This window comes from Salmo trutta, chromosome 40, assembly GCF_901001165.1.
Source record: "Salmo trutta chromosome 40, fSalTru1.1, whole genome shotgun sequence".
In the NCBI taxonomy this organism is placed as follows: Eukaryota; Metazoa; Chordata; class Actinopteri; order Salmoniformes; family Salmonidae; genus Salmo; species Salmo trutta.
Genome location: NC_042996.1, coordinates 1,978,898 through 2,003,609, shown reverse-complemented (window position 1 = coordinate 2,003,609; position 24,712 = coordinate 1,978,898). Strand labels below are relative to the sequence as shown.

Here is a 24,712-nt window from a genome sequence, read left to right as displayed (position 1 = left end):
GCCCCTGTCTTTATCTGTGTCAAATGAATGCCCGCTGTAAAACGCACCTTACATCATTAACAAGTGGAGAAGGGACACGTTGAGCATCAGAGGCCAATGCTCTAGTATGGATTCTACAGTTGTGGCCAAAAGTTTTGAGAATGACACAAATATACATTTTCACAAAGTCTGCTGCCTCAGTTTGTATGATGGCAATTTGCATATACTCCAGGATATTATGAAGAGTGATCAGATGAATTGCAATTAATTGCAAAGTCCCTCTTTGACATGCAAATTGACTGAATCCCCCAAAAACATTTCCACTGCATTTCAGCCTTGCCACAAAAGGACCAGTTGACATCATGTCAGTGATTCTCTCGTTAACACAGGTGTGAGTGTTGACAAGGACAAGGCTGGAAATCACTCTGTCATGCTGATTGAGTTCGAATAACAGACTGGAAGCTTCAAAAGTAGGGTGGTGCTTGGAATCATTGTTCTTCCTCTGTCAACCACGGTTGCCTGCAAGGAAACGTGTCGTCATCATTGTTTTGCACAAAAAGGGCTTCACAGGCAAGGATATTGCTGCCAGTAAGATTGCACCTAAATCAACCATTTATCGGTTCATCAAGAACTTCAAGGAGAGCGGTTCAATTATTGTGAAGAAGGCTTTAGGGCGCCAAAGAAAGTCCAGCAAGCGCCAGGACCGTCTCCAAAAGTTGATTCAGCTGCGAGATCGAGGCACCACCAGTACAGAGCTTGCTCAGGAATGGCAGCAGGCAGGTGTGAGTGCATCTGCACGCACTGTGAGGCGAAGACTTTTGGAGGATGGCCTGGTGTCAAGAAGGGCAGCAAAGAAGCCACTTCTCTCCAGGAAAAACATCAGGGACAGACTGATATTCTGCAGAAGGTACAGGGATTGGATTGCTGAGGACTGGGGTAAAGTCATTTTCTCTGATGAATCCCCTTTCCGATTGTTTGGGGCATCCGGAAAAAAGCTTGTCCGGAGAAGACAAGGTGAGCACTACCATCAGTCCTGTGTCATGCCAACAGTAAAGCATCCTGAGACCATTCATGTTTGGGGTTGCTTCTCAGCCAAGGGAGTGTGCTCACTCACAATTCTGCCTAAGAACACAGCCATGAATAAAGAATGGTACCAACACATCCTCTGAGAGCAACTTCTCCCAACCATCCAGGAACAGTTTGGTGACGAACAATGCCTTTTCCAGCATGATGGAGCACCTTACCATAAGGCAAAAGTGATAACTAAGTGGCTCGGGGAACAAAACATCGATATTTTGGGTCCATGGCCAGCAAACTCCCCAGACCTTAATCCCATTGAGAACTTGTGGTCAATCCTCAAGAGGCGGGTGGACAAACAAAAACCCACAAATTCTGACAAACTCCAAGCATTGATTAGGCAAGAATGGGCTGCCATCAGTCAGGATGTGGCCCAGAAGTTAATTGACAGCATGCCAGGGCGGATTGCAGAGGTCTTGAAAAAGAAGGGCAACACCGCAAATATTGACTCTTTGCATCAACTTCATGTAATTGTCAATAAAAGCCTTTGACACTTATGAAATGCTTGTAATTATACTTCAGTATTCCATAGTAACATCTGACAAAAATATCTAAAGACACTGAAGCAGCAAACTTTGTGGAAATTAATATATGTGTCATTCTCAAAACTTTTGGCCACGACTGTACTCATAACCATCAATACCATGAATATAAATGACTTAAGACGATTCACGGACTACCAATTCTATTAGACATAAGGGCTTATGATATGTCTCCTGAGATCTACCACAACCACCTCAACATACGCAGCACAATCAAGAGCTACTACTGAGGGATGTCAACCATTACAATATATATTAGGCCTATGAAATAGAATGATTATTACAAGATTGATCGTCTCACAAGCAGATTCAAAAGCTGCTGTTGGGTTTCAAAACAACACGTTATGTAATATATATGGACGTTTTAAACAACATGTCTCGTTTTGTGGAGATCCGAGGACAATGTCGTGGGATGAAAAGACGACAGACTGGAGAGGGGACCTTGAGAGGCTCCTCCAGGCCCCACACATCCTCAGAACCCACTCAACAAGCTCATCTCCATGGAGACAAGGTAGATAAGTGGCCCCAAGTGCACTTAGAAGGACCCTTCCTATTTCCAATATATGGTCTAGGGCACTAGGGTTGGGTCGGGGCACACTCAGTGAGACTCTCTAGGGATTGTCTCCTCCATCTTCAAAAAGGAAATTGGTTATGCAACGAACACCATCTCATTACCAAAACACAGAGAAAGGGGAGAGACAGAAAGAGAGAGAGATGAGTTTAGGCTTGAAGGAGAGGCTCTTGGGTAATCAGGCTACTCAAAGCCTATTCACTGCTGTCTTGCCTGCCTTACTGTGCAGACAGACAATTCACACACACACACACACACACACACACACACACACACACACACACACACACACACACACACACACACACACACACACAGACCGCTAGGATTGTCGAGTGTCTACCGGCCGAGAGTAATCAGCACCTCTGAACAGAGTGCCGGTCGTAACTTGCAAACCTGAGTGCAAACCGCTTCTACTTTTAGAAAAGGTCAAAAATGACGGCCGTCAGTCGCCAACGGCTGGTAACTACAACACAAAGCTCTGACAACAAACAAACTAACGGCAAATGAAAAGGCTGCTTGCTTACTGTGCAAACTGACAATGGGTTTGGTGAGTTCTCCTTTAGACAACAGGACAAAGAGAGGATAAGGAGGTGTCACATGACCCTTAAAAGATTTGACGTGCTGTTTAAAGTCACTTTAACCCTGTTGCATACACCCATCCAATCTTTTCAGATCTATCAGGTGTAATGGGCTGGGAGCTAGGAGTTGATTTGGGATTGGGCATATATCTTGGCCTGGAAGCTAGGAGTTGATTTGGGACTGGGCCTATATCCAGGAGTTGATTGGGAACTGGGCCTATATCTAGGAGTTGATTGGGAACTGGGCCTATATCTAGGAGTTGATTTGGAACTGGGCCTATATCTAAGATCTGATTTGGGACTGGGCCTATATCGAGTTGATTTGGGACTGGGCCTATATCTAAGATCTGATTTGGAACTGGGCCAATATCTTGCCCTCTTTTGGAGAAGTTTGTCCTAAAATAATGGCTGAATTGGGATGTCCGTGCTAGTCTGTGTGTGGTGTGGTGTGTGTGGTCTGTGTGTGTGACGTGGATCGGAGATTAAAGTGAGCTGTGGTTTAGCGGCAAGCATTAAATCCAGAGGTGCTGACCACAGTGGCTTTTCCTGTGATGAAGAACAGTGTGGACGGAGAAAGACCCAGTGTGTGTGTGTGTGTGTGTGTGTGTTAGAGAGAGTGAGTGAGTGAGGTCACGCAAGAACAGCACAATCACTTATTTTCGCCCCTTTTACTGATCACATACCATCACATGTGCTCACTAAGGGACTGGCTAATATTGATGTCTTATCATGTATCACCAAATGTCCTCACTAAGGGACTGGGTAATATTGATGTCTTATCATGTATCACCAAATGTCCTCACTAAGGGACTGGGTAATATTTATGTCTTATCACATACCATCACATGTCCTCAATAAGAGACTGGGTAATATTGATGTCTTATCATGCATTACCAAATGTCCTCCGCGGTCATCCCCCTCTTCAAAGGGGGTGACACTCTTGACCCAAACTGCTACAGACCTATATCTATCCTACCCTGCCTTTCTAAGGTCTTCGAAAGCCAAGTTAACAAACAGATTACCGACCATTTCAAATCCCACCGTACCTTCTCCGCTGTGCAATCTGGTTTCAGAGCTGGTCATGGGTGCACCTCACCCACGCTCAAGGTCCTAAACGACATCATAACCGCCATCGATAAGAGACATTACTGTGCAGCCGTATTCATCGACCTGGCCAAGGCTTTTGACTCTGTCAATCACCACATTCTTATTGGCAGACTCGACAGCCTTGGTTTCTCAAATGATTGCCTCGCCTGGTTTACCAACTACTTCTCTGAAGTTCAGTGTGTCAAATCGGAGGGCCTGTTGTCAGGACCTCTGGCAGTCTCTATGGGGGTGCCACAGGGTTCAATTCTCGGGCCGACTCTCTTCTCTGTATACATCAATGATGTCGCTCTTGCTGCTGGTGATTCTCTGATCCACCTCTACGCAGACTACACCATTCTGTATACTTCTGGCCCCTCTTTGGACACTGTGTTAACTAACCTCCAGACGAGCTTCAATGCCATACAACTCTCCTTCCGTGGCCTCCAACTGCTCTTAAACGCAAGTAAAACTAGATGCATGCTATTCAATCGATCACTGCCCACACCTGCTCGCCCGTCCAGCATCACTACTCTGGACGGCTCTGACATAGAATACGTGGACAACTACAAATACCTAGGTGTCTGGTTAGACTGTGAACTCTCCTTCCAGACTCACATTAAGCATCTCCAATCCAAAATTAAATCTAGAATCGGCTTCCTATATCGCAACAAAGTATCCTTCACTCATGCTGCCAAACATACCCTCGTAAAATTGACCATACTACCGATCCTCGACTTCGGTGATGTCATCTATAAAATAGCCTCCAACACTCTACTCAAGAAACTGGATACAGTCTATCACAGTGCCATCCGTTTTATCACCAAAGCCCCATATGCTACCCACCACTGCGACCTGTACGCTCTCGTTGGTTGGCCCTCGCTTCATACTCGTCGCCAAACCCACTGGCTCCAGGTTATCTACAAGTCTCTGCTAGGTAAAGCCCCGCCTTATTTCAGCTCACTGGTCACCATAGCACCACCCACTCGTAGCACGTGCACCAGCAGGTATATTTCACTGGTCACCCCCAAAGCCAATTCCTCCTTTGGTCGTCTTCCCTTCCAGTTCTCTGCTGCCAATGACTGGAACGAACTGCAACAATCTCTGAAGATGGAGACTCATATCTCGCTCACTAGCTTTAAGCACCAGCTGTCAGAGCAGCTCACAGATCACTGCACCTGTACATAGCCCATCTGTAAACAGCCCATCTACCTACCTACCTCATTCCCATACTGTATTTATTTATCTTGCTCCTTTGCACCCCAGTATCTCTACTTGCACATTCATCTTCTGCACATTTACCATTCCAGTGTTTAATTGCTATATTGTAATTATTTCGCCACCATGGCCTATTTATTGCCTTATATCCCTTATCTTACCTCATTTGCACTCACTGTATATAGACTTTTTGGTTTATTTTGTTCTACTGTATTATTGACTGTATGTTTTGTTTATTCCATGTTTAACTCTGTGTTGCTGTATGTGTCGAATTGCTTGCTTTATCTTGGCCAGGTTGCAGTTGCAAATGAGAACTTGTTCTCAACTAGCCTACCTGGTTAAATAAAGGTGAAATAAATAAAATAAAAACACTAAAGGACTGGGTAATATTGCTTTATAACAGAGTAGAAGTGGGACAACATTTCTATTTTACTCCTATAAAAGGCTAGTCAGTAGGCTACATGATGTTAGTCCTATAAAAGGCTAGTCAGTAGGCTACATGATGTTAGTCCTATAAAAGGCTAGTCAGTAGGCTACATGATGTTAGTCCTATAAAAGGCTAGTCAGTAGTCTACATGATGTTAGTCCTATAAAAGGCTAGTCAGAAGGCTACATTATATTAGTCCTATAAAAGGCTAGTCAGTAGGCTACATGATGTTAGTCATATAAAAGGCTAGTCAGAAGGCTACATTATATTAGTCCTATAAAAGGCTAGTCAGTAGGCTACATTATATTAGTCCTATAAAAGGCTAGTCAGTAGGCTACATGATGTTAGTCCTATAAAAGGCTAGTCAGTAGGCTACATGATGTTAGTCATATAAAAGGCTAGTCAGTAGTCTACATGATGTTAGTCCTATAAAAGGCTAGTCAGTAGGCTACATGATGTTAGTCCTATAAAAGGCTAGTCAGTAGGCTACATGATGTTAGTCCTATAAAAGGCTAGTCAGAAGGCTACATTATATTAGTCCTATAAAAGGCTAGTCAGTAGGCTACATGATGTTAATCCTATAAAAGGCTAGTCAGTAGGCTACATGATGTTAGTCCTATAAAAGGCTAGTCAGTAGGCTACATGATGTTAATCCTATAAAAGGCTAGTCAGTAGGCTACATGATGTTAGTCCTATAAAAGGCTAGTCAGAAGGCTACATGATGTTAGTCCTATAAAAGGCTAGTCAGAAGGCTACATTATATTAGTCCTATAAAAGGCTAGTCAGTAGGCTACATGATGTTAATCCTATAAAAGGCTAGTCAGTAGGCTACATTATATTAGTCCTATAAAAGGCTAGTCAGTAGTCTACATGATGTTAGTCCTATAAAAGGCTAGTCAGTAGGCTACATGATGTTAGTCCTATAAAAGGCTAGTCAGTAGGCTACATGATGTTAGTCCTATAAAAGGCTAGTCAGTAGGCTACATGATGTTTGTCCTATAAAAGGCTAGTCAGTAGGCTACATGATGTTAATCCTATAAAAGGCTAGTCAGTAGGCTACATGATGTTAATCCTATAAAAGGCTAGTCAGTAGTCTACATGATGTTAGTCCTATAAAAGGCTAGTCGGTAGGCTACATGATGTTAGTCCTATAAAAGGCTAGTCAGAAGGCTACATTATATTAGTCCTATAAAAGGCTAGTCAGTAGGCTACATGATGTTAATCCTATAAAAGGCTAGTCAGTAGGCTACATGATGTTAGTCCTATAAAAGGCTAGTCAGTAGGCTACATGATGTTAGTCCTATAAAAGGCTAGTCAGAAGGCTACATGATGTTAGTCCTATAAAAGGCTAGTCAGTAGGCTACATTATATTAGTCCTATAAAAGGCTAGTCAGTAGGCTACATTATATTAGTCCTATAAAAGGCTAGTCAGTAGGCTACATGATGTTAGTCCTATAAAAGGCTAGTCAGTAGGCTACATGATGTTAGTCATATAAAAGGCTAGTCAGTAGTCTACATGATGTTAGTCCTATAAAAGGCTAGTCAGTAGTCTACATGATGTTAGTCCTATAAAAGGCTAGTCAGTAGGCTACATGATGTTAGTCATATAAAAGGCTAGTCAGTAGGCTACATTATATTAGTCCAATAAAAGGCTAGTCAGTAAGCTACATGTAGTATGCTGTCTGAGTGTAAAGCTCTTATAGCAGAACATGTCATTGATCATTGTAACTGTTTTTAATGTACTGTGCTCTTTTTTAATGTGTTTACGCTGACTACTTCCTGCTGACCTCTTGCCAGGTCCCCCTAGGTCTTTTCCTGGTTCTAACAAGGTCAGATGTTAGAGGTCAGAGGGCGATCAGGGTGCCTACAGCTGCAAATCAAATATGCACCGTCAGTCTCACCAGTAAGAGATGCTGTTTGTCCCAAATGGCACCCCATTCCCTATGGGCCCTAGTCAAGGAGAGTGCAGTGTAAAGGGAACAGAGTGCCATATGGGTAGCCATGATCCTATTAAAATGTTATTGATGTTGGAAAAGGCTCGGCTGAGTCATGGCTGTGAAATGTTTCTCATTGGTTTCTCTTCTATCCCTGAGGAGCAATTATAGAAGGCTATACAGCAACCTTGTTAGGGGTGCACCTGGCTGGGTCCTGTTCGGTAGACACCAAACGGAAGAGAACAGAGTAAAACGTTAAGGAACTACTTGGATATGTCCGGTAAAAAAATGGCAATTTTGTTTCGAACGTTTTGCTCAGGTGTGCCCTAATTAACACAATATTTTTTTTTGGTGCGAGTAGTGATGAATTAATGGTGTCCTGTACTTTGTTGTAGCTACCAAGATGCATGCGTGTAATATCTGCCTATAACCCACCTCTTGAATGTATTGATTGGATGTGCCCTGCAGTATGTCATCAAGTGTTGATAGTTGAGTTAGTTGATGTAAACAGTGTGAACACCTACAGTCACACACACTGCCGACTGACTAGCACTACAGTCATCTTGCTCTGCGACAAACATCTGAGAGAAACAGAAGGGATCGAGAAAGAGAGAATATTGTATAAATAGTGACAGAGAAAAGGGAAGGAGAATAAAAAGATAGGACACCCTATTCCCTACGTAGTGCACTACTTTTGATAGAGCTCTGGTCAAAAGCAGTGCACTACATCGGTTATAGGGTGTCACTTGGGAAGCTCGCATTCTGAAGGCTCTATGGAGAGATGTGCCAGAGAGAAATGGCTGACTGGTTGACACAAAGCTCTCTGTAAACCTTACTGTCATCCATCTACTTTGTTAAATGAAGACTATCTGTCTGGATAGGTTGAGGCAACTGTCTAGCAGGGCCAGACAATGTTTATTCATTCAAATTAAATCCATTTGATATATCACCTCCCTTTAAGGATATTAGACATTGGAGGGATGTTTGGTTATTTGGCTGAGGAGTTTCAGATGAGGCATCTTTGTGTGTGTGTGTGTGTGTGTGTGTGTGTGTGTGTGTGTGTGTGTCAGGGTTTTTGACCGGCAGCATTTTAAACTACCGGACATGCATTTGGTGCAGTGAATCTGATTGACTAGTGTCAACCCACGGAGCTCAGAACGACAGAAATCACATTTAGTTTCTGGTTATTCATCTTCAGAGAACATGCTCCAGGATGCAACGGCATGCGTCCTTCTTACCGGATTCTGATGCGCACGTTGAAGATATTTACTTTTCCTCAGCAAACAAGACCAGTAATGAATCACTTGCCTATGTTAATCTACTATCCCCCATAGTGGAAAAGTTGACAATATTATAATGGTCAGCTTGTCGTTCTGTGCGATAAAGAAATAGCCTATTCTAAACAGACTGGGGCCGTTGTGGGACGATAGATCCCAAATTCATACAACCAGTAGGCCTAGACTACATCCCCAAAAACGTTAAAAAGCAATGATGTTCATGCAACAGATCTTTAGGGATGGATCATTATATGTTATTTATTCACATTATAAACACAGAAATGTGCACAAGGCAGTAGGCCAGCGCAAATATTCCTTCCATAACGCAATTAGAGGAAAACAGTCAAAAGCACACGGCACATGCAAGCGGTTTCATGAGACCGAGATGGAAATATCAGTTAGAAATGTCCGTCCTAGCTCGCTAATGAATGTCATAAAATCGAAATTACGCATTGCTTTTTATCCGCTCATCGTCCCCTTACTCCATAGTTTGTACATCAACATATCAGCTAGGTTTTTTTTAAAGGCAGTAAATGGGGCTGAATGACCTGTTTCGCTGCCAGACAAGGCTCCGCTGATAGCCAGGTGTAGCAGTGGTAAGGTGTTGGCTCTGCTGTTGGGACAGCTTTATGTAGGCACTAACAGTTTGTGGGCACTGTTTGTCACCGTTATAGTGCAATTAATGTATTGTTTATTGTTGTGTTGTGCTGTGCTGTGTAAAGGCTTTGCTGGCAGTTTGCCCCACCAAGATTGACATGCTAAAATCACCATTGAATAGGCTAAAATTCATTATTTCACAATGAATTTGGTAATGAAAAGTTAATCTGACTAGAAATAAAACTGGGGAGAGAGACAAGCCCAAGTGATTGCAAAGGGAGCATAAACCAGTGGTTTATAAGGCCTTATGCTTAGGGAGCATAAACCAGTGGTTTATAAGGCCTTATGCTTAGGGAGCATAAACCAGTGGTTTATAAGGCCTTATGCTTAGGGAGCATAAACCAGTGGTTTATAAGGCCTTATACTTAGGGAGCATAAACCAGTGGTTGATAAGGCCTTATGCTTAGGGAGCATAAACCAGTGGTTGATAAGGCCTTATACTTAGGGAGCATAAACCAGTGGTTTATAAGGCCTTATGCTTAGGGAGCATAAACCAGTGGTTTATAAGGCCTTATACTTAGGGAGCATAAACCAGTGGTTTATAAGGCCTTATGCTTAGGGAGCATAAACCAGTGGTTGATAAGGCCTTATACTTAGGGAGCATAAACCAGTGGTTGATAAGGCCTTATACTTAGGGAGCATAAACCAGTGGTTTATAAGGCCTTATACTTAGGGAGCATAAACCAGTGGTTGATAAGGCCTTATGCTTAGGGAGCATAAACCAGTGGTTTATAAGGCCTTATGCTTAGGGAGCATAAACCAGTGGTTGATAAGGCCTTATACTTAGGGAGCATAAACCAGTGGTTGATAAGGCCTTATGCTTAGGGAGCATAAACCAGTGGTTGATAAGGCCTTATACTTAGGGAGCATAAACCAGTGGTTAATTAGGCCTTATACTTAGGGAGCATAAACCAGGGAGCTTTGACGAACAGTGACACTGTCGCCATGTTCTCTGGAAGAACCGAAAGGTTTCCTAGCAACAGCTGGCCTGACGAAAATTGGGGAAGGGTGAAAACATTACCTGCTATACGCACTAGGATAAAGCCTCAATTTTGAGTTTTGGGGGCATAAATCAGTGTGCAGGCAGGTATGCTGTTTGCTTTACATTTGCCATGGCAACAAGATCACCATTACCATTTTAACTCTGGGTCTGATGGAGCAGCACGGAGCAGGATAGAGTAGGATGAAGCAGGAAGGAGCAGCACGGAGCTGTGTGCAATGATGTCATTAAGACATCTTTTGGTAAACAGTCTACTTAGCAACCAGAAAAAGACATCTCTATCTGGTTGTAATCTGACCAGATAACAAACTAAATATGACATCTTTCTCTGGTTGTAACAGAGACCAGTTGGCTATAATCTGCATGACATCATTAGACATTCTCAATCAGAAAACCAGATTACAAACAGAAAAAATTATCATGTTCTTAATTTTGCCCAGTGGGATAGCATGGTGCAGTGCTACAGTGGGATAGCATGGCGCAGTGCTACAGTGGGATAGCATGGCGCAGTGCTACAGTGGGATAGCATGGCGCAGTGCTACAGTGGGATAGCATGGCGCAGTGCTACAGTGGGATAGCATGGCGCAGTGCTACAGTGGGATAGCATGGCGCAGTGCTACAGTGGGATAGCATGGCGCAGTGCGACAGTGGGATAGCATGGTGCAGTGCATGGTGCAGTGCTACAGTGGGATAGCATGGCGCAGTGCTACAGTGGGATAGCATGGTGCAGTGCTACAGTGGGATAGCATGGCGCAGTGCTACAGCGGGATAGCATGGCGCAGTGCTACAGTGGGATAGCATGGCGCAGTGCTACAGTGGGATAGCATGGCGCAGTGCGACAGTGGGATAGCATGGTGCAGTGCATGGTGCAGTGCTACAGTGGGATAGCATGGCGCAGTGCTACAGTGGGATAGCATGGTACAGTGCTACAGTGGGATAGCATGGCGCAGTGCTACAGTGGGATAGCATGGCGCAGTGCTACAGCGGGATAGCATGGCGCAGTGCTACAGCGGGATAGCATGGCGCAGTGCTACAGTGGGATAGCATGGCGCAGTGCTACAGTGGGATAGCATGGCGCAGTGCTACAGTGGGAGGCAGGCCTGTAGCAATCTCTGGAGTTTTTAAAGAGACCGGTATTACTCCTAAAACCTGTTGCAGCATTTACTTCAGAACATCAGAGGTCATTGTACCACGTCCACAGGACAGGGGGAGGGGTCAAAATACACATTTCCTTTGCAAAACGGACAATAAACAGGCAATCTGCTGGATCACTACACCCATTTTTTGACTTTTGAATGAATGATATACAGTACCAGTCAAAAGTTTGGACACACCTACTCATTTATTTTCTACATTGTAGAATAATAGTGAAGACACCAAGAGTGTGCAAAGCTGTCATCAAGGCAAAGGGTGGCTACTTTGAATAATCTCAAAAATAAAATATATTTTGATTTGTTTTACACTTGTTTGGTTATTACATGTGTTACTTAATAGTTTTGATGTCTTCACTATTATTATACAATGTAGAAAAATGTAAAAGTAAAGAAAAACCCTTGAATGAGAATGTGTGTCCATTGATTGTTGAAGGATATAAATGTACAAATGCCTCATGAGCATAGTTCAACTGTCAAGGTTAAAACTATCATTTCTGATGTATAGCCAGAAGACAAGGTTAAAACTATCATTTCTGATGTATAGCCAGAAGACAAGGTTAAAACTATCATTTCTGATGTATAGCCAGAAGACAAGGTTAAAACTATCATTTCTGATGTTTAGCCAGAAGACAAGGTTAAAACTATCATTTCTGATGTATAGCCAGAAGACAAGGTTAAAACTATCATTTCTGATGTATAGCCAGAAGACAAGGTTAAAACTATCATTTCTGATGTATAGCCAGAAGACAAGGTTAAAACTATCATTTCTGATGTATAGCCAGAAGACAAGGTTAAAACTATCATTTCTGATGTTTAGCCAGAAGACAAGGTTAAAACTATCATTTCTGATGTTTAGCCAGAAGACAAGGTTAAAACTATCATTTCTGATGTATAGCCAGAAGACAAGGTTAAAACTATCATTTCTGATGTATAGCCAGAAGACAAGGTTAAAACTATCATTTTGATCTCATGGATGGTCAGTCCTTGAATCCATAGCTCTGTCTATGAATTTGAGAGTGGTTCCATTTCTCCAGCCCCATCCCTCAGCATTCTAACCAAAACAGTGGTGGGTGTCCTCTTTGTTAGTGTTTGAACTGCAGATTACCCCTTTAAGGAAGCAAGCGATACACTGTCATCACATCGCGAGACTGGCAATAGTCCCAAATGGCACCCTATTCCCAATATAGTGCACTACTTTTGACCAATTAATAGGGAATAGGGTGCCATTTGGGATGCACCCCTGTGATGACGTGCTGCAATGGTTACTCTGACCCAGGAGTGATCCAAATTACAGGGCTCATCTGCTGCAGGGCTCATCTGCTGCAGGGCTCATCTGCTGCAGGGCTCATCTGCGAAAGAGACCGTGGTCTCAGCATGACTCCCTGCTTAAATAAAGGTTCATTAAAAATAAATCCGTACTGCCATTCCGTTGTCAACAGAGCTAGCAGAGCACCGCAATTCCACCCTTTCTCCATTCATGACCTCCAAAACCAATTATTGTTCAGCCTGCAAACAACGGCTAGCAACAACAACAACACAAACAAGGGAGTGTTCATTGGCAGTCGGCATGGACCGGATCCTCCTCGGCTACGCTGCCACTGTTGCTGGCCAGACAAAGCCACTTAATCTTTGGGGTGGATAATATTTCAAACGAGTGGTCGTGGGCTAGGAGCTATTAGGACACCGATATTTCCTGTCTGTCTTTTTGGTGCACGTGATTGGTCTATTAATAGGCTGCCGCCGAGGTTAATCTGCTGAGTCATTGGCCCCTCACTGGCACCTCCTGTGGAGAAGCTAGCCCCAGGTAACCCTGAAAGAGGGGGGGACCAGAGCCCAGCCAACAGGCCCCAGCAATACAGTCACAATGATCTATTGGCAGAGAAGCTGGAGCACCGATGAAACTGTGTGGAGATCGTCTCCAAAATGGCAGATATACTTTTGATAGATTAAGCTGTATACAACCTGATAAACCTGATTCTGAAATGTAATGTGGTTGATAATAAGGAAATAGTATCACGTACCTATTTTTATTGAGATTACATTTGGCTGAAGAGAAAGAGAGAATACAACCAGCCTGTACCAGCTGTCTCCGGTGAATCGGCAATCTTTGTGAAAAACCTGCGGCTCTCCTGGCAGGGAGAGAGCTTCTTAGACTGTCTTCAACAGAGATGAATGGAGGCTGTGTCGGCTCGGTGGCTCGGTGGCTGGGAGGCTGACAGGCTGACAGGTTAAAAACATGACACTCACTACAGAAGCTTTAGGTCTAATTCACTTCACTTGACGTTCTGTGAAAGTTCTGCTGATCTCACGCTCAGGTGGACGGCCACTCCAAAGCAGCGCAGTTACTCGGGCTACCGAGTACGATATAATACTTTTGTATATGACCGAGTACATTTCTATACAAGGAAAAAGATGTATTAAAAGTATATTCTAATATAAGAATTCAAAACTCTAAGGAGAAATAGATACGACAGGTTCAACATCCGAATCTGCATCAGGCAACGCAAAAAGGAACAGCAAGAGAATTGCTCCAGTACTGTGACATTATACTGAGAACAATAACCTCCTGCACATTAGTGTTTGAAATAACAGTCACAGTCCACAACCAGTATCTAGGGGTTACGGCTCTGCCTCTACAGGGAACAAGCACACAGGTAACTCTGCTACAGGGACACCACTACAGCAACAGTGTACCTGTAGTTCCAATATTTCTACAGTGTCCATCTAGAACACAATAGACCTTCAAATAACAGCACAGTCACCGTCCACAACCAGTATCTAGGGGTTACGACTCTATAGGGAACAAGCACACAGGTCACTTGGCTACAGCACAGAGGGTACTACTCAAAGCAACAGCTAGCCTACAACTAGCTGGGTGTAGAAGAGCCCGCGGCAGGGCAGGCTCCTCATCAGACTGGAGGGGAAGGGTGAGGGGTCCAACACCGCCTCAACTACCACACCCACCTGGCAGCGAGAGGGGCGACAGCTCGTTGTAGCCCCCGAAAGAAGCGTTGCGGATGAGCTTGCGTCCGTCGGGGTGTGGGGGCCGCGGCGAGCTGGTCGTGCCGCACGTTGAGAAGCGGCGACGGCACAGCGCTCCCTCCTCCTTCATCATGGGGCCGGCGAGAGCCCGGGGGGGCCTGAGGAGGGCCTGCTGGGGATCAGCAGGGGCCAAGCAGGGTGAAGCCGCTGACCGCGAAATGCTCAGATCTGATCGCCCGCAGCCAGGCACACACACAGGACACAGCAAGCACAGCAACTCAGTCTCAAGGCACTCAAAGCAGTGCAGCACAATTTATCGCTTTCTCCCTCCCTCTCTCGTTCCCACCCTCTCTTTCTCCCGCTCTCTCTCTCTCCTGTCTGTGTGTGTGTGTGTGTGAGAGAGTGAGTGCAAGGGGAGGAAGCTCTGAGTACTACGCTGACGAATCAGCAGAGTCCCTCCCCCTGCTACTCCATGCACCAGCAGTGTACAGAAGAGTTGCATCTTATCTAGCCTACTCCATGCAACAGCCTGCTACCCCTCTTTCTCTTTCCTTCTTTCAATGAATAGCTCTACTTTTCTCACTGCCAACCAGTCTCCCTCCTCCTGTCCTCTCTTTCCCTCCTCCTGTCTCCCTCCTCCCTCCTCCTGTCCTCTCTTTCCCTCCTCCTGTCTCCCTCCTCCCTCCTCCTGTCTCCCTCCTCCCTCCTCCTGTCTCCCTCCTCCCTCCTCCTGTCTCCCTCCTCCCTCCTTCTGTCACCCTCCTCCCTCCTCCAGTCTCCCTCCTCCCTCCTCCTGTCCTCTCTTTCCCTCCTCCTGTCCTCTCTTTCCCTCCTCCTGTCCTCTCTTTCCCTCCTCCTGTCCTCTCTTTCCCTCTTGTTTTTTGTAAGTCTATCATTTTCTCCTCTCTGTACACTGTGTATTTCTCTGTGTGGCATCTCCTCATTTTTACATTTACATTGTAATAATTTAGCAGACGCTCTTATCCACAGCAACCTACAGAAGCAATTAAGGCTAAGTGTCTTGCTCAAGGGCACATTGTCACATTTTTTCACCTGGTTGGCTCGTGGATTCGAACCAGCGACATTTCGGTTACTGGCCCAAATCTCTTACCCGCTAGGCTACCTGCTGCTCTGTCATGGTATCTCCTCTCACGGTATCTCTCCTAAATCTCTTTCCCTTCTTCTTAAACAACACAGCTCAGATGAATATCACCCCTCTCTTCCTGCTCACTGTCTTTCTCACAGTGTGTGAGTGTGTGTCATAATCCTGCACGTCTGACTGGCCACTCCAGCTACAGCACTCAGACACCTGCTACCACATACTAAACACACACACTAGACACTAACACACACACACTAATGTAATAAAGCCAGTCTCTATTGACCCTGCCTGTGAGGACGGAATGAAGTCTCTTGGACAAACTCTCTGCATGCCCTATCGTATTCCACAGACGCAAAGACCAAACTGGCCAGTTGACTTCCCCAATGCTTGTCTGGCCAATCAATTCCTTTGAGCCCCTCAGGTAGAATACCAAGCCTGTTACTGAGCCCCTCAGGTAGAACACCAAGCCTGTTACTGAGCCCCTCAGGTAGAATACCAAGCCTGTTACTGAGCCCCTCAGGTAGAATACCAAGCCTGTTACTGAGCCCCTCAGGTAGAACACCAAGCCTGTTACTGAGCCCCTCAGGTAGAACACCAAGCCTGTTACTGAGCCCCTCAGGTAGAACACCAAGCCTGTTACTGAGCCCCTCAGGTAGAACACCAAGCCTGTTACTGAGCCCCTCAGGTAGAACACCAAGCCTGTTACTGAGCCCCTCAGGTAAAATACCAAGCCTGTTACTGAGCCCCTCAGGTAGAACACCAAGCCTGTTACTGAGCCCCTCAGGTAGAATACCAAGCCTGTTACTGAGCCCCTCAGGTACAACACCAAGCCTGTTACTGAGCCCCTCAGGTAGAATACCAAGCCTGTTACTGAGCCCCTCAGGTAGAATACCAAGCCTGTTACTGAGCCCCTCAGGTAGAACACCAAGCCTGTTACTGAGCCCCTCAGGTAGAATACCAAGCCTGTTACTGAGCCCCTCAGGTAGAATACCAAGCCTGTTACTGAGCCCCTCAGGTAGAATACCAAGCCTGTTACTGAGCCCCTCAGGTAGAACACCAAGCCTGTTACTGAGCCCCTCAGGTAGAATACCAAGCCTGTTACTGAGCCCATCAGGTAGAATACCAAGCCTGTTACTCTAAAATCCTGAGCCATAAGTGGCCATTATTTACTTCCCTATTTTTCTCATGTGTAGCTCCGTGCACTGCAATCAAGGCCGTTTATATTTCAGGAACACAGCCCATTCTACCTGTCAAAAACATTGTATGTTGAAGGATCAAAAAGCCATTTTCTGACCTGTAGTTCACAATTTGTGGCTTGCTATTGGTCAGTCCACTAGCAACCAGCATGACATGAGTAGCATTTGGAGAGAACTAATGGATAACAGACCAAGGTCACACAACAGAAATGGCTATGGGACAGTTGATAAATACTTCCCCCGCTCTAGATATTGATCTCTGGGACTGCAATCTCAAGGGGACAGTTCAGACGCTCGGCTAGGAGAAAACTGTCACCATGACTGGCATCAGGAACAGGTTAAGAAGATTGAGCTGCCCCAGTCACCCTGACAACGCTGTAAGAACATTTTGTCCATAAGAAAGGTTTGTTGCAGGTCCAGAACAAAAGGGTACAAGAGAAGTAGGTGCATTGAGAAAAGAGTCTCAAAGAGCACCAATGGTTATCTCTGTGAAAACCAATAGGCCCCACCTGGTCCTTATCGTCGACAGAATCTCCAGAGCATTGCTGTTTTCCATCCACAAGATTCCTGGCATCCTCCCATCCCATTCAACTGACCCTTCCCTCCTAATGTTTCCTTGTTTGTTCTGTCAACAGCTGCGGCTCTTCAGTGCCCTCTGGCCAATTAAGGCGTGTTATCTATATTTTCAGAATGGAAGGCATCATTCCATCCCTGTCTGTTTAGAGACGAGGCTAACAACCGCGTTGATAACAGCTCCCGAGTTCTGTGAGCGAGCGGTGATGTCACAGCGTTGCTCGGCGACATTTGGAAGGAAAAATGTGTGTCCCCAAATTTTACCTTATTTCTGACATAGTGCACTACTTCTGACCTGACTCCTATAGGCCCAGATCAACATTAGTGCACTTTACAGGGAATAGGGAGCCATTTGGGACACAAACACAGATCCCTGCGCAAACAGGCTAATTAACACAGGTAATTAAGATGTTCTGGAGTTTGTATAATTCAAAATCCTAGTCCTAATTAACCCTGCTCCCTCAAAGGAAAGTTCAGCTGGTGCAAATTAATAAATGCCATTTTTAAGAAACGAATCAAACAACAGAATGAAGAAACTTCACAAAGATGTTGGGCCAACAATGTGACAAACAGTTGAGGTGTTTTGCTTAACGCCCTGGGTTAGGTTCGGTCTCCAACCTCCATTAGGGTAAAAGCAGTAGTCTAAGCATCAGAAGGCCAGAAGTGGACCCGGAAGCATCAGGCATGTCGCTGTCATGTCAGGAAATAGTGCGTGAGGGTATTTAGGGAGTACCCACATTAGGTCAATGTTTGCAGACAAATATTGGGTCAGCCAAACAAAGTCCCCAGGCATTCTGCATGTGTCCACCATATCCACACTACTGGCCTGGGTCAACATATCAGCAGATAAAGATAGTCCAGGTCAATAGCCTGGGTCAACATATCAGCAGATAAAGATAGTCCAGGTCAATAGCCTGGGTCAACGTATCAGCAGATAAAGATAGTCCAGGTCAATAGCCTGGGTCAACGTATCAGCAGATAAAGATAGTCCAGGTCAATAGCCTGGGTCAACATATCAGCAGATAAAGATAGTCCAGGTCAATAGCCTGGGTCAACGTATCAGCAGATAAAGATAGTCCAGGTCAATAGCCTGGGTCAACGTATCAGCAGATAAAGATAGTCCAGGTCAATAGCCTGGGTTAACGTATCAGCAGATAAAGATAGTCCAGGTCAATAGCCTGGGTCAACGTATCAGCAGATAAAGATAGTCCAGGTCAATAGCCTGGGTCAACGTATCAGCAGATAAAGATAGTCCAGGTCAATAGCCTGGGTTAACGTATCAGCAGATAAAGATAGTCCAGGTCAATAGCCTGGGTTAACGTATCAGCAGATAAAGATAGTCCAGGTCAATAGCCTGGGTCAACGTATCAGCAGATAAAGATAGTCCAGGCCAATAGCCTGGGTCAACGTATCAGCAGATAAAGATAGTCCAGGTCAATAGCCTGGGTTAACGTATCAGCAGATAAAGATAGTCCAGGTCAATAGCCTGGGTTAACGTATCAGCAGATAAAGATAGTCCAGGTCAATAGCCTGGGTCAACGTATCAGGAGATAAAGATAGTCCAGGTCAATAGCCTGGGTTAACGTATCAGCAGATAAAGATAGTCCAGGTCAATAGCCTGGGTCAACATATCAGCAGATAAAGATAGTCCAGGTCAATAGCCTGGGTCAACATATCAGGAGATAAAGATAGTCCAGGTCAATAGCCTGGGTCAACGTATCAGCAGATAAAGATAGTCCAGGTCAATAGCCTGGGTCAACATATCAGGAGATAAAGATAGTCCAGGTCAATAGCCTGGGTCAACGTATCAGCAGATAAAGATAGTCCAGGTCAATAGCCTGGGTTAACGTATCAGCAGATAAAGATAGTCCAGGTCAATAGCCTGGGTCAACATATCAGGAGATAAAGATAGTCCAGGTCAATAGCCTGGGTTAACGTATCAGCAGATAAAGATAGTCCAGGCCAACACATAATACATGATGCATGGCTATGCATGTATACAGAAACATCTGCATTAAGTGACTGGACAGTCGTCAGCTAATGTGCCTCGAACAGATTAGCATTTTAGCGACTGACCACACTAGTCGCTCTGGAGTGAAGTTTCCTTCCCCCTCCCCCAACCATAGCCAGATAGTGGGGAAAAAGGCAAAACTGACCCAAGATCAGCATCTAGAGCAACTTTACCCTACACTGTGACCGGACCACAGTCTCCACTGTATTTTTACACAGACAGCTAGCTATCACATCTCCCTGTGTGTAACACTAGTCCCTGCATGCAGAATTAAGATGAAAGAAAAAATGGTTCTCCATTACAGTACACCACATGGAATCTGCATATCAGGAAGTAGAGCACCAACAGGGAGCACTTTATTTTACAGTAGGTGATGTTTCCACTGGTACTTACCTGGTATTTAATAGGAAACGGTGTGGCAACAATGGATAGTTTCTAGTATTTAATAGGAAATGTTGTGGCAACAATGGATACGTTCTCGTACTTACCTCAAAGAACTTAACACCAACCATCTCGGCACCAATGACCATATTAGCTCAATACTGTGTCACGTTGGATGGGCACGTTGGATGAGTAAATAGGGGTTCAATGGTTGGCATTTCCTGGGTAGAGTGCACTGCTATGTTTACATTCAGGCTACATTAACTAATGTCAACAAATGTTGATTGAAGTCTTGACCTGGTATTTGTATTGTTCGCTAATTACTGTAATGTAATGACGGCTAGCCAAAAACGTATCCATAGAGAACAGGTTTAGGTGGGGGAAATGGGGAAGGGTTAATTACAGTATGTTTTTCTTTCTTAAAAGGATAGTTCACTCAAAAAACGGTATTTTTGTATTTTGTTCATTAGTCCACTGTAAATACAACCCCGGGAAATGTTTCATGTCAGCAGTGAAGTTAAGGCACTTTCAGTACAGAGCATAAACTGTGATGATGCGTTTTGCAGGTTTTCAGTGACCTAACCCTTTAATCAAGTAAAGCTGGGTAGTGGGGCAGGCTCATCTGCCACAGCTTCCGGAGAAGGGAGATATTAGCAGCAGGCATGCATAGCTCTTTGGGTGCTTGATGATCCCCCCTACCCAGCCCAACAGGCCAACAGAAAGAGCAGCGATGAGTTAATCCTGGTACACAGCCAAAGAACTCTAGCTACAGCCTGCAAAATGTGCAGGTAGATATACCACTGAAGAAGAAAGAATCAACACTGTAGATATTTATGGTAAAGGTCAATGTGTAGGCATATGGCCGTATGAGCACACTATAAACTGATATGCTATTCATTAATACTAATTTTGAGATGCGTAGACACAATATCCTCAAGTACTTTACAACAGGCTTTTAATCTCCTCATAGGTCAACATTGCTGTCATCGATTAACATCCATTTAATTTCAGTGCTTTTAACTACAGATGTATGATCTTAATTTGAGCCAGTTTGCTACAGCAAGAACATAATCCTCCAGCAACAGTAATGTAATAATGTGAATTATTATCTGGATTATAATTAATGGACATTTATTGTGGGGGTTGAAACATAAGTGGAATTTAGAAGCATTAGAAGCCATTTTAACCCTCGAATACACTACAAGTTTGCATTTCCTGCAACAAAAGTTATCAAATTAAGAGCCTACATCTGTAGCACTCAGACTCACCAGCATAACAGTCGGACTAAATAACCACTGATTTCAGAGCAGAAATAGTGACATTTTCCCTTTCTGAATGAGAACATTTAAAAGCCAAACTGAGGGTAAGTGGCATTTCATCAAATCTATTCAGATATGTTCCTGGAATGAACCATGGCAAGTTGAACAAAGGGGGTTATGGCTCTTTCTCTCAAAGCAACGTTAGTCCCCACAACTTTGGTCCCTCTCTAGACTATGAATCCTGTCACCACAAGCATCTCTGAATACAACCTCTACGGCCCAGTTCACTTGATGTAGTCACTATGCAGCAAAGTCAAAGGTCAAATAGAGGGTGCTTATATTTTTCCTGTTTCACACATGTACAAGTTTGCAACCTGTGTAGTGTGAAATAGAAATGTATTTTTTGCATATCCCATTCCCCCTGAGACATCCTTGGAGAGTAGGGTCACGGCGAGGGATCAGCCATTACTGCCGGCAACCATGGAGCAATTAGGGTTAAAGTGCTCTGTTCCAATACCTGCATCATCTAGACAGCATCCCAAATGGCACCCCATTCCCTAGAAAAGTGCACTACGTTTGACCAGAGCCCCATGTGCCCTGGTCAAAAGTAGTACACTATATAGGTAGGGTTCTAATAGGGTTCCATTAAGGCCGCAGCCCTGGAGTGTATCAGGGCCGTGATCATACCAGTATCACTATATTCCTTAGTATCGTGGCAAGGAAACAAAACACAGAGAGGATTTAACTTCTTTAGGAAAACAGCCCTACTGTTGGAAACAAACATCATTATGTTGTCATCTAGAATCACATTTATTTTCCAAGCTATAGGACACAATATGTTACATACAGCAGGTCTGTTTCATGTTAGCAAAATATTGCGATACTGGTATTGTCCCGGCCCTAGGAACAACATAGTCTCTCATGACAGACTATAAATCGAGTAGTAGGCTTGGGTCTGGGATCCGAGATGACCAGTAACACAACACTGGTGTTAGTATTCCTAGAGGGACTGAGATAAAGCCACTCCAATGAATGCCAGACCCAGTGAAGTACGCAAAAGACAGACAATGCCAATCATTATTGGTGTATTCATCATCAAGACGTCTTATACGCAAAGAGACCTCATAAACCTTTACAGATGCACCATCGAGAGCATCCTGTTGGGCTGTTTCACCGCCTGGTACGGCAACTGTACCGCCCGCAATCGCAGTATATAGTGGTCTATGATATACCTTACTGTATCCTTCTACAGTATATAGTAGTCTATGATGTGCCTTACTGTATCCTTCTACAGTATATAGTAGTCTATGATGTACCCTACTATATCCTTCTACAATATATGGTAGTCTATGATGTACCCTACTGTATCCAGCTACAATATATAGTAGTCTATGATGTACCCTACTATATCCTTCTACAATATATGATGTACCCTACTATATCCTTCTACAGTATATAGTAGTCTATGATGTACGTTACTGTATCCTTCTACAATATATAGTAGTCTATGATGTACGTTACTGTATCCTTCCCTTACAGTATATAGTAGTCTATGCTGAGCTGGGGAATATAGATCCATGCTATATGCCTTACTGTATCCTTCTACAGTATATAGTAGTCTGATGTACCCTACTGTATCCTTCCCTTACAGTATATAGTAGTCTGATGTACCTTACTGTATCCTTCCCTTACAGTATATAGTAGTCTATGATGTACCCTACTGTATCCTTCCCTTACAGTATATAGTAGTCTATGATGTACCCTACTGTATCCTTCCCTTACAGTATATAGTAGTCTATGATGTACCCTACTGTATCCTTCCCTTACAGTATATAGTAGTCTATGATGTACCCTACTGTATCCTTCCCTTACAGTATATAGTAGTCTGATGTACCTTACTGTATCCTTCTACAGTATATAGTAGTCTGATGTACCCTACTGTATCCTTCCCTTACAGTATATAGTAGTCTATGATGTACCCTACTGTATCCTTCCCTTACAGTATATAGTAGTCTATGATGTACCCTACTGTATCCTTCCTTTACAGTATATAGTAGTCAATGCTGAGCTGGGGAATATAGATCCATGCTATGTACCTTACTGTATCCTTCTACAGTATATAAGGGAAAGGGGCTACCTAGTCCGTTGTCCAACTGAATGTATCTTTGGCATTTAACCCCTCAATCAGAGAGGTGAGGGGGGCTGCCTTAATCGACATCCACGTCGTCGGCGCCCGGGGCACAGTGGGTTAACTGCCTTGCTCAGGGGCAGAACGACATATTTTTTATCTTGTCAGCTCAGGGATTCGATCCAGCAACCTTTCAGTTACTGGCCCAACGCTCTAACCACTAGGCTACCTATAGTTGTCTATGATGAGCTGGGGAATATAGATCCATGCTATGCTTCAGCGCACATGGCTGAATCTTATTAGCTGCTTTATAGTCCTTGTTTGACTCGGTTTTGCTTGCATTCATTCTATCCCCACCGGACAGGTTTAAGCCGCACACACAGTATTCTAGCATAACAAAACACAGATTCTAAAAGGAAGGGCAGATCTTTCAGATGGAGAAGCATGGGAGGGACCAAAATAAGGATCCTAATGCTACATCTCCACTGTCAAAGTTGCATCTCTCTGTTAGCTCCTAATGCTGCAACTCTCTGTTAGCTCCTAATGCTACATCTCTCTGTTAGCTCCTAATGCTACATCTCTCTGTTAGCTCCTAATGCTACATCTCTCTGTTAGCTCCTAATGCTACCTCTCTCTGTTAGCTCCTGAAGTTATATCTCATTGTTAGCTCCTAATGTTACATCTCCCTGCTAGCTCCTAATGCTACATCTCTCTGTTAGCTCCTAATGTTACATCTCCCTGCTTGCTCCTAATGTTGCATCTCGCTGTGAGCTCCTAGCTAGTGCTGCACCTCTCTGTTAGCTCCTAATGCTGCATCTCTCTGTTAGCTCCTGAAGTTATATCTCATTGTTAGCTCCTAATGTTACATCTCCCTGCTAGCTCCTAATGTTGCATCTCGCTGTTAGCTCCTAATGCTACATCTCTCTGTTAGCTCCTAATGCTACCTCTCTCTGTTAGCTCCTGAAGTTATATCTCATTGTTAGCTCCTAATGTTACATCTCCCTGCTAGCTCCTAATGTTGCATATCTCTGTTAGCTCCTAGTGCTGCATCTCTCTGTTAGCTCCTAATGCTACATCTCTCTGTTAGCTCCTAATGTTACATCTCCCTGCTAGCTCCTAATGTTGCATCTCGCTGTGAGCTCCTAGTGCTGCACCTCTCTGTTAGCGCCTAATGCTGCATCTCTCTGTTAGCTCCTAATGCTGCATCTCTCTGTTAGCTCCTAATGTTACATCGCCCTGCTAGCTCCTAATGCTGCATCTCGCTGTTAGCTCCTAGTGCTGCATCTCGCTGTTAGCTCCTAGTGCTGCATCTCTCTGTTAGCGCCTAATGCTGCATCTCCCTGTTAGCTCCTAATGCTGCATCTCTGTTAGCTCCTAATGCTGCATCTCTCTGTTAGCGCCTAATGCTACATCTCTCTGTTAGCTCCTAATGCTACATCTCTCTGTTAGCTCCTGAAGTTATATCTCATTGTTAGCTCCTAATGTTACATCTCCCTGCTAGCTCCTAATGTTACATCTCCCTGCTAGCTCCTAATGTTGCATCTCGCTGTTAGCTCCTAATGCTACATCTCTCTGTTAGC

The 24,712-nt window shown here is 44.3% G+C and overlaps 1 protein-coding gene across 1 annotated transcript in view; it reads right to left on the bottom strand.

Moving 5' to 3' along the window:
- The window catches only part of LOC115180073 (oxysterol-binding protein-related protein 8), a 42,779-nt gene extending 27,970 nt beyond the window's left edge, over nucleotides 1-14,809 (bottom strand). Inside the window, exon 1 of the mRNA XM_029741971.1 lies at nucleotides 14,465-14,809. Within this exon, the coding sequence (XP_029597831.1) occupies nucleotides 14,465-14,615 (151 nt within the window). The 5' untranslated portion in view covers nucleotides 14,616-14,809. The remainder of the gene's footprint in view (nucleotides 1-14,464) is intronic.
- Nucleotides 14,810-24,712: the final 9,903 nt, after the last annotated feature.